General features: G+C 40.4%; 1 protein-coding gene across 2 annotated transcripts in view; it reads right to left on the reverse strand.

Moving 5' to 3' along the window:
* Positions 1 to 44: 44 nt before the first annotated feature.
* The window catches only part of LOC118802283 (chloride channel protein 2-like), a 27,817-nt gene continuing 12,069 nt past the window's right edge, over positions 45 to 15,792 (reverse strand). For both annotated transcript variants that reach the window (XM_036562774.1, XM_036562773.1), the window contains exons 9-23: positions 14,756 to 14,840; positions 13,726 to 13,827; positions 13,518 to 13,602; positions 12,085 to 12,240; positions 11,748 to 11,817; positions 11,516 to 11,626; positions 9,666 to 9,879; positions 8,833 to 8,966; positions 8,550 to 8,719; positions 7,035 to 7,104; positions 4,285 to 4,352; positions 4,116 to 4,154; positions 2,968 to 3,072; positions 2,062 to 2,148; positions 45 to 372 (exon numbers count right to left, since the gene is read on the reverse strand). In XM_036562774.1, coding sequence (XP_036418667.1) covers positions 190 to 372; positions 2,062 to 2,148; positions 2,968 to 3,072; positions 4,116 to 4,154; positions 4,285 to 4,352; positions 7,035 to 7,104; positions 8,550 to 8,719; positions 8,833 to 8,966; positions 9,666 to 9,879; positions 11,516 to 11,626; positions 11,748 to 11,817; positions 12,085 to 12,240; positions 13,518 to 13,602; positions 13,726 to 13,827; positions 14,756 to 14,840 — 1,679 coding nt within the window. In that variant the 3' untranslated portion in view covers positions 45 to 189. The remainder of the gene's footprint in view (positions 373 to 2,061; positions 2,149 to 2,967; positions 3,073 to 4,115; positions 4,155 to 4,284; positions 4,353 to 7,034; positions 7,105 to 8,549; positions 8,720 to 8,832; positions 8,967 to 9,665; positions 9,880 to 11,515; positions 11,627 to 11,747; positions 11,818 to 12,084; positions 12,241 to 13,517; positions 13,603 to 13,725; positions 13,828 to 14,755; positions 14,841 to 15,792) is intronic.

Consider the following 15,792-nt stretch of genomic DNA (forward strand, 5'->3'; position numbering starts at 1 on the left):
CACAGATGATGGTAACTTCACATGCGGTGGGTGATGACTAAGGATTTTTCAAGGTAAAAAAAAAAAACAATACATTAAACGAAGCTACTATTTCCCCATCTATTACTTCATCCCTCCTTTCCATCCCTCTTTAAAACTCTGGGAGGGGATCAGGTCAGACCCAAGAGTACGCCTCCCTCCCTCCATCCATCACTTCTCCTCGGACTCTGCGGGCTGGTCCAGGCTGCTCTCGCTGCCCAGGAGGCTGTGGAGCTCCGTGGCCTCGGGGGTGTTCGTGTTCCTGCATCTGGTCTTGCTCTCTCTGAAGGTTGACATGGGTGGGTGCGTTATGGGCCCCCGTATCTTCACAGAGCCCTCGAACGCCTTCCGCAGCTACAACACAACAGAGTGAAATCAGACTGGTTGCCTTGGTAACTGGTTGTATGTTCACCGTCCACATTATTATAAAGACTTTTTGAGTTCTGCCCACCTTAGAGGTGCAGTATGTTACAGGACGTAGCTCATCTGTTGCTGCACAATTCATCAGTGTCTGACCGAAGGACTGCTGTTGACCAGTTTTTATACACGTCAGCATTACTGCTAGGTTTGAGAGTGGACCGCCACCCAAAAACGTCCAGTCAAAAGCAGTTCTGTGGTCAGAAACTGACCATTGATGCAGTGCTAGAGGGTGGTTAATACAACCTGTGCATCAGCAGGTGGAGCTACAAAAATAGGGGTTTGTAAGTGGCCAGGAAATATGGGTCAGCAAAACCTTGCTTAAAAATTGGGTGTATATATGTGTGTATACACAAAAGCCACACTGAATGCCTGTGACCGTTGACCCCTTAGACAGCACTGCAGCAAAAATCGATGTGCTTCTGGGACAGATATCACCACATGGGTTCGGGATTACTTTGACAAACCGTTGCCAGTAAACACTTCGTCTTTCACAAATGCAGGTTAGGACTGTACTATGCACAGTGTAAGCCTTGCGTTAACAATATCCAGAAACACCGCCAACTTCTCTGGGCTCAGGCTCATTTACATGTACTGTGGTTCAACGTGTCAAACTTTTATGGAAATAATGGACGATGAGTTCATTGTTACTAACAAAGTTTAAAAGCTTTTGTTAGGGCATTGACGGGTATTAGTGGATAACTTGCACATCTGTGAAAGCACCATTAACACAAAGATATATAAGCATTTTGGAGCAACATACGCCTTTTAGGTTCTGTGTTTTTAGGGATGTCCCTGCTTATTTTAACATAATGGCAAGAAACAGTCTGCACGTGTTACGACAGCATGGGTGCATAATCAGAGTGTAGGTGCTAGACTGGCCTTCCTGACTCCTTCAGAAAACAAGTGCTGCCTTATAAAATATGACAACAAAGGCCTTGTATGGTTGCCCAGCTAAAGACTTGTAAGTAAAACTGCACAAAATTCACTTTCAGAACTGGATCAGTTGATTTCTTCAGCTCCCCAACATTTATTAAGCACTGTTAAAAGGAAACAGGATGTAACACAGTGGTAAAAATGCTCATGATCCAACTTTTCTGGGACGTGTTGCAGGTATAAAATTTGGAACAGGCATATATTTACAAAAAACAAGTTAAAAACGTAAAACATCAAATATCCTGTTTTTGTACCATTTTCAATGTAACACAGGTCAAACAGAATCGAAAAAATCACTGCTTGTTTTATTTCGGATATTGTGCCAACTTCTGAGAATTGGGTCTGTATGAACAGGTAATATCCATGTGCAACTATTTGTTCAGTAAGTTGGTTCCTTGGACCTGTTGAACAAGGTCTACATGGCTCCATCCTTTTTTATATACATTGTCTGATATTGACTAAAAATGTTCGTGGTACATGACTTCAGTCAGGTATATCAGCTTCTTATTACCTATTAAAATATTTAGAGATGTTTTTGGGAAACTCAGACAAGAACTGTTTGGAAGGTTGCATCTTGTTTCATTGGAGGGTAGATTTATCATCCTGTAGTATTCCTCAGTTTGAATTGTAGGTTCTTTCCATTTACTTTCTTGACTCTATCAAAATACCACTTGGCCCTCAAATCCTTACCTCACGACGTGACACGACTCCTATGAGTTTCCCAACGCTGGTGACATACAATTGATCCAGACTCATCAGAGTAAGGATACTGTGGACCTGAAGAAGCAGAGACAGAAGGGATGTTAAGGCATATTCCAGCTGTTTTGAATGCAGATAATTATAAGTAGTGCACCAATATTCCTACAAGTAGTGAAGATGTTAATTCAGATGTATGGTAAGTGGATAATGGATTGGATAATGAGTGTAGATACAAGAAGATGTACATATATATTTGTATATAGGTGTATGCATATATAAACGTTTTTCCCCCAATATGTCTTGGCAAATAAATAGAAACTGTGCACCAAAATTTGCACACAAATAGCATTAAAATGTATTTTGACCAAAGGTTTGCATGTGACTATGAATAGAAATTGCAATTTTTAAATGAGTGTGATGTAGAATCCAGCCACACAAGCATGTGATAGGTGATGTGGAGTGCAGCTATATATGGAAATTACTAAGATAGTACACTGTTATACTACACTAGTACCTATTATGTTGTCTGCACACAACAAACAATGGTTAAATCTTCTATATTTTCACTTTTTATTCACAACAATATTCTTGATAGCATTGGTAGCCACACTGACTTAGTAAGGCATGGGAATGAGGTCCTAATGTGTGGCCACAGCTTACTAAGGCATGGAAAAAAGATCCTAATGTATGGCTACAACTTAGTAAGGCATGATCTCATTCCCAAGTCATTGCCACGCATCAGGATCTTGTTTCCACGCTTTAATAAGACGTGGCCACTCATTATTTTTATTTATATTGGATGTCACCAGTGGGGCTCCGTAGAATAATGTTTGTTTACAAAAACATGAATAGTCAAACAGCAAAAACGGTAAAAATGCCCATCCCTAGAGCACACACCTTTTGCAACGAGGTACGTTCCAGTAGCTGGATGGAGGCAGGGTCAATCTTGCAGTCGTTAAAGTTGACCTTGTCCTCCAGCTGCTGCTCCTCCCACTCCAGAATCTGCATCCAGAGACAGGAATAGACACAACAAATAAACTTTTTTCAAAATTTAACTACTAGACTCTTGTTCTTCTCGCTGTAGTACCAAGAAGTCCCTGCCACCTTGGAGTTGTGCAAAGATATCCTATTTACAGAGAATTGTTCACAATGGTGGTGATGGGAACCAGACGTCTGGAGAGTTTAAAGCGTCTAAAAGCTCCCTCACATAAAGTAACATGAAATGGTTACAAATAAGCTGTCTGATGTCTGAGAGGTTATTTTACGGTAGCTTTGAGAAGGTTTTTGATCGTGGAGGGGTACATGCAGGATGTTCTACAGCAGGGGTGCCCAGTCCTGGTCCTGGAGATTTACCACCCCACACAGCTTAGTTCCACTTCTAATCAAACACACCTGATCCAAATAATGAAACCCTTCAGGAGGATCTGGATATAAGAGCCTGGTGTGTTGGATCTGAGCTTTCCAGGGTGGTAGATCTCCAGGACCAGGATTGATCACCCATGTTCTAGAGTAAAACAGTTCCCAAAGAAATTTCTCTACAGAGTACTGTTTCAGAAAATAAGTGCATTTTTCTGTATAGAAATAATTACCTGTTTACAAATTACATACTATGTATGTCCCCTGTTCATTTTAGACCCTTATTTTGGGGTACCCTATAACCGCCCAGCCCTCCAGTGGATAACCATGTCTCTGTTATTCTAGGTTAGCAGTGTCCAACTTAGTCCAGCAAAGTTTAAAGACTTCTATGCTGAACAACTCAGCAGCTGGTTACCAGGTTCAGCAGATGTGCTGGCCCTCCAGGGTAAGAAGTGAACACCCCTACTATAGGCAATATCTGGAAAGGCCATGCAAGACAAGGATTCGAAGGTAACAAGCTGAGAACAGGTGATCCCGTCACAGTGGTATTTATGTATGAAGAAGAAGTTAATATTTCCGATTTTGCCATTGACTACTGCATACCACTATAGACACCGCTGACATTAAACAGTGTACTGAAGTCTGTGCTTTACAGAGTGGGTATAATACAAAGTGTGTGGTGTTGTCACCTCTTTTTTAGTCATGGTATCTTCCACATCAGCATCATCCTAGAAAGAAAGACATTCATGGACTTTCACAGCGGAAAAGTACTGGTCTAAGACATGAGTAATACTGTAGGATTGAGGTAAATTTGAGTGTAAATTTGACTTCCTTTCTAGTAGGAAAAGAGTCTCGTACCTCTAGTCCTTCCACGATAGAATGGGAACAGAGAAGACTCTTCAAGGTAATGTCTGAATCTTGGAAACCTAAGCATGAAAGTCAGAGGTTTAATAACTAGTTTTTCCATGCCATATTACTGTGGCTAGCACTGATGAAGAGCCACCCCACAGCTTAGGAAACTACATTAGCTGCAAAGCTGCCATCACCATCAACCAACAGCTGTTCAGATGCCTGCTAGGACACCCAACAACAATTTTCTAAACCATGTCAAAAGGTCAAAGAAAGGCTCTATTAATACCAAGTTCAGTAGTGCCCCTATTGAAGGTCTGTCCTACCCTGCTCCTGGAGATCTACTACCCTTCTACCCTGATCTAAGGGTGCTTTCCTACTTCTGGACCTAAAACCAGTTGCACCGAGAGTTCGTGTGTTGGTCAAACTTTATTCTTTTTGATTTTCCCCTCAATGTAGTCACTGCCAAGTCCACCTTCTAGGTCTTCTCTTCACATGATGCTACCGAGCTGGGAGGGTGAAGGCTGCATATCCTTCCTTAAGGACCCTGAAAATGGCTGGCTTGTGAAACATGCCTTCCCTCTGCAAGTAGTAGATCTGACTGCATAACCTTGTCTCTCGTTTCTATTGACCAGGTGTCCAGCTCTAGTTCTCGAGGGCCTTAGTCCAGCACTGTTTGGAGATTTCCTCAATCCCATGATGCTACCAAGCTGGGAATGTTACTGGACAAGTCACTGGGCAGCTCAACATGTGAAAGAGAACATTAACAGCCAATTTTGACAGCTAACAGATGCCTCCATTAAGAATAAGAGGTAGAGGCAGGACCATTGTACCTACCCAGGTCACCCAGCGAGGCCAATTACGATTTCTTGGACTCTCAGCCACTGATGGCTATGCCAGCCCAGGGGATCAGAGCTATGATCTCCTGACATTATAGGGCCAATGCTTAGAAAGTTGCACCACTCGGGAGCCCCTAAAAAATGTTTTTAAATCCAGGTCTGGTCCAGAAAACACAGCTTTTTTGGAAAAAAATATGCTGGTATTTGCTTCAAGCAAACTCAAGTTATGGTCCACACCGTGTCTGAAACCTGGGTATCTGGTTCAACACGTTTTTCTTATTTTTTATTCAATAAAGGGCCCAAAGAGCAATTTTATTTCTATAAACATACAATGGAGCATGAACGAATCCAATTCTTCTTGCATGGACCCAACAATAACCACGGTTTAAGTGATGTAGCGATGGATAGAAATACACTATTGTACCAAAAGGAATCCTCCAGTGTAAAAACCAACCTTCAATGATAACTTTCCCGAAATGAGTTCTCATTGCAGTCTTAAGTATTAGTGTGAAAATGTCATAACACGTAATTGTCCAGTTAACCAACGTCTGTCTATAGATTCCAGATTCAGCTTAAAAACATCAGATCTCCAGGATCAGGGTTGGGCACTGCTGCCTTACAGTATCCCAAAGTCCCTATTGCAAAGGATGGACCCTAGCAGGCCATTTGAAAGCTCCAGGAGTAACAAGCAATGATTGAAGGAAAGGCTTACCAAAAAAGAAGACCCAAGCACCAGCCACCTCTGCCACGTAACCATGTCCACTCTGCAGTGGACGCCGTGGATCCCGGATCTGCCTCTGCGGCCGTCTAGGGATCCACCTGGACAATCATGCTCAACTATGAGCGATTGTTTTGTGTGTGTGCATGCAATATGTAGTTTCTATACGCCATGTAGACAGACAAAACGCAACTTTTTTGACAATGTTGAAAAATGCCTGTTTCTGTTTTCATTTACTGAGCATGCAGAACTCTGTCTGAAATACAAATTACATCTGTGTGCCCTGCAAATTGTGGGTGATAACATTTACAACAGAATTTAGCTTTACTTTTTCATTAAACCGCAGTTTGGAGCTCTCAGAATCTACTACACTCACTTCTTTTAAATGGGGTGCAAACTCCTTTGGAAATATTAAAAAACTATGATTCTAAAGATATGTGATGTTGATGATGACCGAAGACAGGTTTTAAAAAAATCATTGAAGTGTATTCAATTGGAGTGAAAATCTAGAAAAACTCTCTTTTTTAAGCTTTTATTTTCTGGCAGAATTTGGACTAATCTATGGGAAATATCAAATTACGGAAGTCTGACTGCCTGTGAGAAAAGTCTACTGTTTTTGTATCTCTGCACTGTCACTTTGCTAGAAAATTCAGCTTTGTGCCATGCTCTATACGCCTATGAGGCATTATAGCCTTCTACTGGGCTAGCATGATCATGTAAATGTTCTTGAGACATTTTTGCATTTTTGTGTGGACGGAGATATTTTGAAAAGCACTATTGTGGAACTGAGGTAACATAGCCAGATAAGCATGGACAAGGCCTCAGTTATGTGTAATATGTAAAATGCTGAAATTTGCTGTGGAGTATAATTGTTGATATCTAGAACAGTCTAGAATTTGGACCTTGAAGCTAGTTTCTGGGTTTTGGCATCACTGATAGTTGAATCAGCTGCACTGTTGATGTGACTGATTGGCCAAATAGTGTCAAATCTCCAGCGATTACAAATCCAAGGCTATAAACAGGATTCAAGGTCCAGTTTGAAGACCTCTGGCTGATAAAACAAGAAATGACTCACAACAACTCTGTTAAGTTTGCTCATTAGTATCAGGGCGTCTGTTTTGTTGTACCAACGTAAGTCTATAGTACAACACAATGTGTATGTGTGCTGAGTGGTACTCATAGTTTAAAAGTTGTCTTTGTACCTCTCACAGGTGGTCTTTTGACTGGTGCAGAGGAGAATGAGTGTGTAGTACTAAATCCACCTGCAGAGACCTGGAACACACAAACACTGTTAGTAAATGTTAGTTTCATTCTCGAAAGCAGGGGTCTCAAACTACTGACCTTCCCTTCCCTTAAATCTGCCCTCATGGATTAATTCATGACTGATCGGTAGATACTGCATGTAAGAATCAATGAAATCAATTAAATCATAAGACAGATCAATTAAGACAGCCAAGTTTTTCCAGCACTTCACTCACAATGACTTCACTTGTGTTAAGCAAAAATGCCAGCGCTATCACAATAAGAGTCCAATATAATTTTACATTTAAATGACACTTTAAACACTATATACTCTACTCCTACTAAAACTTATACTTGTAGTTATTATTATGATGATCATTATTATTAGTGGCAACAGTAGTAGTTCTGCTTTGTAGGACTACCTAGCTAGCTGCCCCTAAGGTCATTTTGAGTTTGAGACCCCTGCTTTAATGCATTCTTCCTTTCTCCAAAATTGGCCCTTTTGTTTAGCTCAAGATGGTGCCTGATACTTCCCCTCACTGGAATCCATAGATGACACTGTAATCTATAGATGAAGTGCACTGAGCATAAAGATCTAAAGATGGATAACTGGTTAATTGCACATGGCAATACACTGATCAGGCATAACATTATGACCACCTCCTTGTTTCTATGCTCATTGTCCATTTTATCAGCTCCACTTACTATATAGGTGCACTTTGTAGTTCTACAGTTACAGACTGTAGTCCATCTGTTTCTCTGCATGTGGTGGTGGTGGTGTGTTAGTGCGTGTTGTGCTGGTGCGAGTGGATCAGACACAGCAGTGCTGCTGGAGTTTTTAAACACTGTGTCCACTCACTGTCCACTCTATTAGACACTCCTACCTTGTCGGACCTTGTAGATGTAAAGTCAGAGACGATAGCTCATCTGCTGCTGCACAGTTTGTGTTGGTCATCCTCTAGTCCTTCATCAGTGGTCACAGGACGCTGCCCACAGGACACTGTTGGCTGGATATTTTTGGTTGGTGGACTATTCTCAGTCCAGCAGTGACACTGAGGTGTTTAAAAACTCCAGCAGTACTGCTGTGTCTGATCCACTCAGACCAGCGCAACACACACTAACACACCACCACCACGTCAGTGTTACTGCAGTGCTGAGAATGATCCACCACCCAAATAGTACCTGCTCTGTGAGGGTCCATGGGGGTCCCGACTACTGAAGAACAGGGTAAAAGGGGGCTAACAAAGTATCAGAGAAACAGATGGACTACAGTCTGTAACTGTAGAACTACAAAGTGCACCTATATAGTAAGTGGAGCTGATAAAATGGACAGTGAGTGTAGAAACAAGGAGGTGGTCATAATGTTATGCCTGACTGGTGTAATTCCAATGAATTTTCCCATTTACCAGTGAATAATATTTCAGCCATAATGTGCATCCCTACTAACTGGTACAGTCTCTTGTCTCAGTCCTGACCTCTTGGATGTCCTTTTGGTTTCCGTCCTCACTGGTGGGTGTACTCGTGTGCTTCCTCTCGTTCTGAGCGCAGTCGCGGAGGTACTCCAGCCGCCGTGCACGGCTGAGGTGCTGGGACAGCAGAGCCCGCAACTGAACGCACTCAATAGAGCCCAGCAAGATCATCGACTCTGTCCGAAAACAGAGGCATTGAATTTGTGACATTCAGGTAGACAATCAAGACGTATACATCACTGCTTTTGAATAGTGCTTGTATTGTGTATGAACGTGTATGTGGAGGTACCTGCAGACTTCACCAGTGGGAGAGATTTGAACTGTCTTGCGAACAAGATTTTGTGGAGGTCCTTGTACGTAGAGGTTAACGTGATATACTTCACATCTTTCACCATGAAATCCTCCACCTGAATACTAGGCCCCCTACAGAGAGAGAATATTGTTACGAAGGATGGACACCTATTGCATGTTCATGAACAAGTAACCCATAGTGTGTACATTATGTGGCCAAAAGTATGTGGACACCTGACCATCACACCTATATGAGCTTGGTGGATATCCCGTTCCACAACCATGGGCATTAATATGGAGTTGTCCCCCTTTGCCGCTATAACAGACTCCACTCAAGCGAGGTCCATAAAGGCATGGTTTGACCAATTTGGTGTGGGAGAGCTCCAGTGGCCTACACAGAGTCCTGACCTCAACCCCACTGAACACCTTTAGGATGAACTGGAACGTTGATTGTGAGCCAGGCCCTCTCGTCCTACATCAGTGTCTGACCTCACAAATGCTCTTTTGACTGAATGTGCAGAAATTCCCACAGACACACTCCGGAATCTTGTAGACAGGCTTCGCAGAAGAGTGGAGGCTGTTATAGCTGCAAAGGGGGGTCCAACTCCATATTTATGCCCATGGTTTTGGAATGGGATATCCAACAAACTCATATAGGTGTGATGGTCAGGTGTCCACAAACCTTTGGCCATATAAAGTGAATGCAAGTTAATTAATAAGTACTAAGCAGTAAGTAATTACCATATTAGTCCATAAATCACTCGTCCCTCATCATGAAGATGAGTTGAAATGTTGACAGAAACAAGACAGAAATGGATGAGGTTCACTCACTCATGGTGGCCCCAGGTGAGCTCTGTTGGATAAGGCAGTTTTCGGATGCGGATGAGGCAATCGTATAGCGATGGCTGGAGGGTTTGGGCCACAATGTTAGCCACTATAACCGATAAGATTAAAGGGAAAATGTAGTTGATCTGACCGGTCAACTCAAACACTATCAACGCCGTGGATACAGTGTGAGTGGCTGCCCCGGACATCGCAGCTGCACCTGTACATGCACACATGAAACGAACAGACGGATTTCAGTGATTATGTTGATAGATACGGCCAAAAACTATCAATAAAAGTGGAAAAAGGTCAGCATTTTTGGAAAAGAAATGGCCCTCTAGCTTATACTTGACTGTTCAAGTAACATTATGACCACCTCCTTGTTTCTACACTCATTGTCCATTTTATCAGCTCCACTTACTATATAGGTGCACTTTGTAGTTCTACAGTTACAGACTGTAGTCCATCTGTTTCTCTGATACTTTGTCACCCTGTTCTTCAGTGGTCAGGACCCCCATAGAGCAGGTGGTGGATAATTCTCAGCACTGCAGTGACACTGATGTGGTGGTGGTGGTGTGTTAGTGTGTGTTGCACTGGTACAAGTGGATAAAGTTCAACACAGTAAAGTTTTTCTCAGTGTCACTGCTGAACTGAGAATAGTCCACAAACCAAAACGATCCAGCCAAATATCACATCCTTTGATCACCTATATGGTAAGTGGAGCTGATAAAATGGACGATGAGTGTAGATACAAGAAGCTAGCCTCTATAAAGTGGCCGGTAGGTGTACTTTCACATTATGGGCGCTATTTTTGTGATCATGTTGCAAATGACCATAAGGCATAAGCTCACAAAAATATGTCTGGCTGTGTAAACATACGATATATTGAGCTGTATTCAAAGGTTTTGGTCAAATTACATGTTTTGTTGATTTTCTAAGAGAAAATGAATGAACTCCTCCTCATCCTCCTCCAACTTACAGCACTGTTGTGTTTTATGTAAACAAATGTTGTGTTTTATGTAAATAGACACGGCGCACTGGAAGGTTTTTCCCTGTAGGGGGTGTGCTGACTCATATTCACTTCAACAAAACATGCAATTTGATTGTGACACCAGGGTTTTAAAAAATGCATATAACTCTATGAACAAATTTAAGTATATGTTAACCCTTTACTGCACGGTGTTGCCATATGGCAACAATTACTTTATCTTAATTTTACTAAAAAGCAGTCATATAAAATGTGTTTTCTTATTTAATTGTGGAAAAAGGGTCTTTTACTTTGAAAGGACAAATACTTCATGACATCGCATGACCAGGAAATTTTATTATGATGTTGTTATTACCATACATTCCAAATACCAATTGAAACTGCATTGAATTCTAATATTTGTAAATACTGGGTCATAGATTTCACTAAGTGTAAGTTGGATTTGTTTGTTCTTGTTTTCAATAAAAGGATAAAAGGATGTTTTTAGAAAAGAAATTACATTTTAAGGTGCTTTTTTTTTTTTAGATTTTATGGTGCTATGGTACGATTGCGCATTGTTGCCAAATGGCAACAATTTACCAAATAACTCACTCAGTTTTTAGAAATCAATATTTTTTTTTTCAAAGACTTCCATTATTTAAGCAATTTCAAATAACAAAAACACATTAAAACATTTTATCATGTTTGAGTATTAATTCATGCAGTAGAGGGTTGAGATCATTCCCATGTATGCATGTAAATAGCATACAGGGAACAAATATGTTGTCATGTATTCATTTTTTCGTCTAAGATGGGTCATTTTTATAAGAAAGTGTAATAAAAACTGACTACCCAGATGTACATCGAAGTGCTGTGTGCATGTTTGTACCTGCTACAGCATAGCTTCCTGGTACTGGAGTGAAGATAGTGCCATTGTGATGAATTCCTTCAGGTAGCACAACAGCCGCCACTTCACCTACCAGCCTCCCAAGGTAAGCCCCTGATCACATAAACACATATTTAAACACATATCTCTCTCTCTCTCTCTCTCTCTCTCTCTCTCTCCCTCACACACACACACACACACACACACACACACACAAACACATATCCCCACTTACCGATCACGAAGGCTGGTACAAAAGCTCCACACGGTACAGGCATAGAAATGGCCACGGCCGACATGAAGAACTGGGAAAGAAACAAATAACAGCTTTACGTCCACTGACCGAAAGCTACAGAGAAAACATGACTCCTAACAACCACCTGGAACACCTGGTAGACCCCAAAACTGCCCCCATCAGATAAACAGCACTTAAAGCTTTCATCTCTGAGAGAGAGGAGAAAATCAAGCTGCTTCAGATCTGAAAACATCCACAGGTGTTTCTGTCCATCCTTCCACTGTGAGAAGACAAGTGAAGCTGTTGGTAGCTGTGAGGAGCGAGGCAGCATGCTGACCTTCATGATGAAGGAGATGGCGAGGGTGCCGAAGACGTTGACGTGCGGGTGCTTCCAGGCCACCGAGTGGTCGGACGGGTCAAAATGCTCCTCCTGAAGGTGCTTGGACCATGTGTAGTTGTCAAAAAGGGCATACAGGGTCTCCTTCTGAGTCAGCTATGGACAAGAAGTCAGCAAGTTCATTTTCAGAGTTCAGGATTATTTTTAATCAACTATGTTTTACACTAACAATAATCAATTCTCCAGAATGTAGTTTGTTAACAATAGTTTATGGCCACCTGGCAACATAAGAATTTGCTTAACAGCACAATTTTTTTTTTTTTAAGTTGTTTTTCCTCCAATTTAATCATAGTTTATTCCCACCTAGTAGGTGGGTCTTCCTCCATAACACAATCAGTTCCAGCTCTACCTAATAAGTGATGTAAGCACCTGCTTAGGGCCCTGTGGCCAGCAGAGGCCCCCCCTAACAACTTCTGGGTTATTACTGCACCATTATATTGTCTAAGGTGCTGGAGTGAAGGGAAGCTGAAAAGCAGAGGAGATAAAGAGAAGATGACTCAGAATGTGATTAGTCCAGGTCAAGGTGCTCAGGCTCTGGTTACAAAGCTGTTTCCTTCGCTTGTCAGCGCAGATGTGTTCAAACAGTTAGAACTGCAGTAGATCAACAGTGAAAGTCCTCTGCTGCTGCGTTCTATACACTATTTAACTTACATGCTTTTGTACATGAACTGATTTAATGATACTCTTGGATGGAAATCAGTGGTACCCAAACTGGTCATCAGATGGTTCACATTTTTGATCCCACCTAACTCATAACACTTAAGGATGACGGAAAAACGTGTCTGGGGGGCCCTGAGGACCAGGATGAGAAGGACTGATTAAAATAATACTGAGTAACTCAAAGTCTTTTCATAATAAACTTCTTTATTTCTAGTTTTGAAAGATGCAAACATGCACATCGGTCAGATCCTGCTGAAGTTGGCCGTTTCTTCTCTATACATGACGGACACTAAAGCATCTTAATAGCACCCCCTGTTGGAGAAACCTCAAACTGCTAGACAGGATGCTAGACGCATGCTTTGCATATTAAAGAAACAAGGTGTTTTCTGTTGTTGTAGCGGAGGTGCTGTGGAATTCAACTTTTAATATTTAATATTAATTGGTAAGCTGTTTAAAAATAAATGAATTCTCTCAGTTCTCTTTTGAACAAAGGGATTATCGCCTTTAAAGCATTATTAGCTTTATTATGTTTTTTCTAAAGTATATATAAAACAGCAAACTATGTATAATTTACATTTTTAGTTTTAATTTAAAGTGTTCAGCCTAATGTGTCCTGAATTTTGTTTTTGTTCCAGAATTTTTATTTTGGTATGAAATAAATTACTAGCGTATAGTCAATATGTTAAAATTAAATTGCTAAATTGAGGTGTTACCTCCCCTGCCATGAACTGTCCAAATCCAGGGGGGAAGGTCAGAGTGGCAATCACAAGAGTGACCAAAGCAGGATACAGCACACGCCTACACAAACACACACACACACAAGATTCTGCACACTGATGATTTATATTACATACACATTCACTTGCATGAAGCCAAAACCTCCGTAGAGCGTGTAGAAAAACGCAACATTGCGTAACTCACGTCTTGACGAGGAACTGACTGATGGGTCTTTGGCTCCTAATGAAGCGCACCATCACACCATTGATGAAGACAAATAATGCTCCAGCAAGACCACTCAGTATACTGAGAAAGAGAGAGGGAGCATTCATGAGAGAAATAGTGTTTATTTTAAAGCAAAATGAGCTACAAACAGCACAGATAATGAAAACGAAAGTTAATCTCACACTATAGGAACAGGACCAGCTAAATCAAATGTAATACAAACCTCCACAACTAAAAAAGTTGGGCCACTATATGAAATTCTAAATAATAAAAATATGTCAGCGTTAACCTCTTGAATGGCCAGGGCCCATCGGCTGGCCATTACACACTTCTATAACCTAAAATAGGAAAATTAGCTCAGGCAATTTGCATTGAAGTCCCTATAGTTGCTGAATAATGAGCCTTAGTATGTAACGAGCCTGAGATTTTAAGGAGTTAATGGTGCTTTCACAGGCAAGTTACCCACGAATACCCCCAGACCATCACAGATGCCGTCCTTTCAACTTTACTTCCTTAAATAATCTTAAAGGTTGACTCATCAGATCACAATACATGTTTCCACTGTGCAGAGCCCAGAGAAGTCAGCGGTGTTTCTGGACGTTGTTGATGTATAACTTTCATTTGTGGATACGTTTTTTTTGTTGACAACAGTTTGTCAAATTATTCCTGAGGCCATGCGAGGAGATTTTTTTGTAAAAGCATGTCAGTTTTTAAAAACAGTTGAAGATTACAGTCATTCATTTATTTTTCTCCGTCTTGGCCTTTACGCACAAAGATTTCTATAGATTCCATGAAAAAAAAAAAAAAACTGAAGTTGAACAGGTAGAATATTAAATGTCTTGTTTTACTGTTAAGTACAGGTCAAAGTAGATTCACAAATCACTGCTGTTTGTTTGTTTTTATTTTCTATTTGTGTGTCACATATTCTTTGTCCCAACATTTTATTGATATGTGAAAATTGTTGTGTACCCCTCCTCTCCGCCCCCAAGCATGCACACATAGAACATACCCCAGGACACAGAAGGACAGGAGCTCCATAAGCTCATAGGGATGGTCCTGGCGAAACCACGTCTTAAAGAGAGGTGTGATGGTTTCTGTAAAGGAAACGGACAGCTCCGGTTATTATTATAGTACAAAGTTATATTATAAATGCTTTTCAAAAATGTATAATATAAATAAAAGTAATAAATAACATGATTTATGTTTATAAATTAAGGGTTTTATTGCATAGGCCACTTTCAAGAATTTGCTTTTTTATGATTATAGCTTTTTTCATGAGGGTCTTTACGCATATAAAAATGATCAATGCTATATTATGATTAATACGTCCTCTATTAGAGAAATAAAAACATGTTTTGATAATAATATACGTCAGTTATTATTGTTTTCAAAGGCTTGCTACATTCAATAATGTTACAAACAGATAAACAGCATTTTGGAATGAATCACTTTATATATTATAAAGTTCAATCACAATTTTACACAAAGGTTCCAGTTAATGATTATTAATGTTGAAAGAAATATATATTAACTAAGCATTCTGCTTAAAATTGTGCTGTATATAACTAAAATTATATAATTTGAGTTATAGGTAGCCTTCCGCCCAATGAGCTTTGGGATAGGCTCCAGCATCCCCCGGTGACCCAAGAGGATAAGCAGCTTAGATAATGTGTGTATTTGTGAGAGTTATATGTATAAAATAACTCAATTATTAATAACAAATTATAATACATTATTAGTTTTCTGTAATCCAAAGTAATCACTGATTATGCATATATGAAATGAATGGTGCTTTTTTTACAGAATTTGAAAATGCTAGCTGACCTTTACGATGTTCCGAAATTTCATGATGAACGGACCAAAAGAAATGATCCAAAAGTGCTTGGAAAAAAGTTCCATTAACTTCCATTCAAAGTTAAGAATATTTTTTCCTTCTCCTGTAAGTTAACGTTTCAGAGATATGAGGTTTTATATACTATTATATACAGTCATTAAAAAAACAATTACATAATAATTAAGTTGCTGTGTATCAGAGCCTGTTGTTAT

The sequence above is a fragment of the Colossoma macropomum genome, unplaced genomic scaffold (genome assembly GCF_904425465.1).
Source record: "Colossoma macropomum unplaced genomic scaffold, Colossoma_macropomum, whole genome shotgun sequence".
Classification (NCBI taxonomy): domain Eukaryota; kingdom Metazoa; phylum Chordata; class Actinopteri; order Characiformes; family Serrasalmidae; genus Colossoma; species Colossoma macropomum.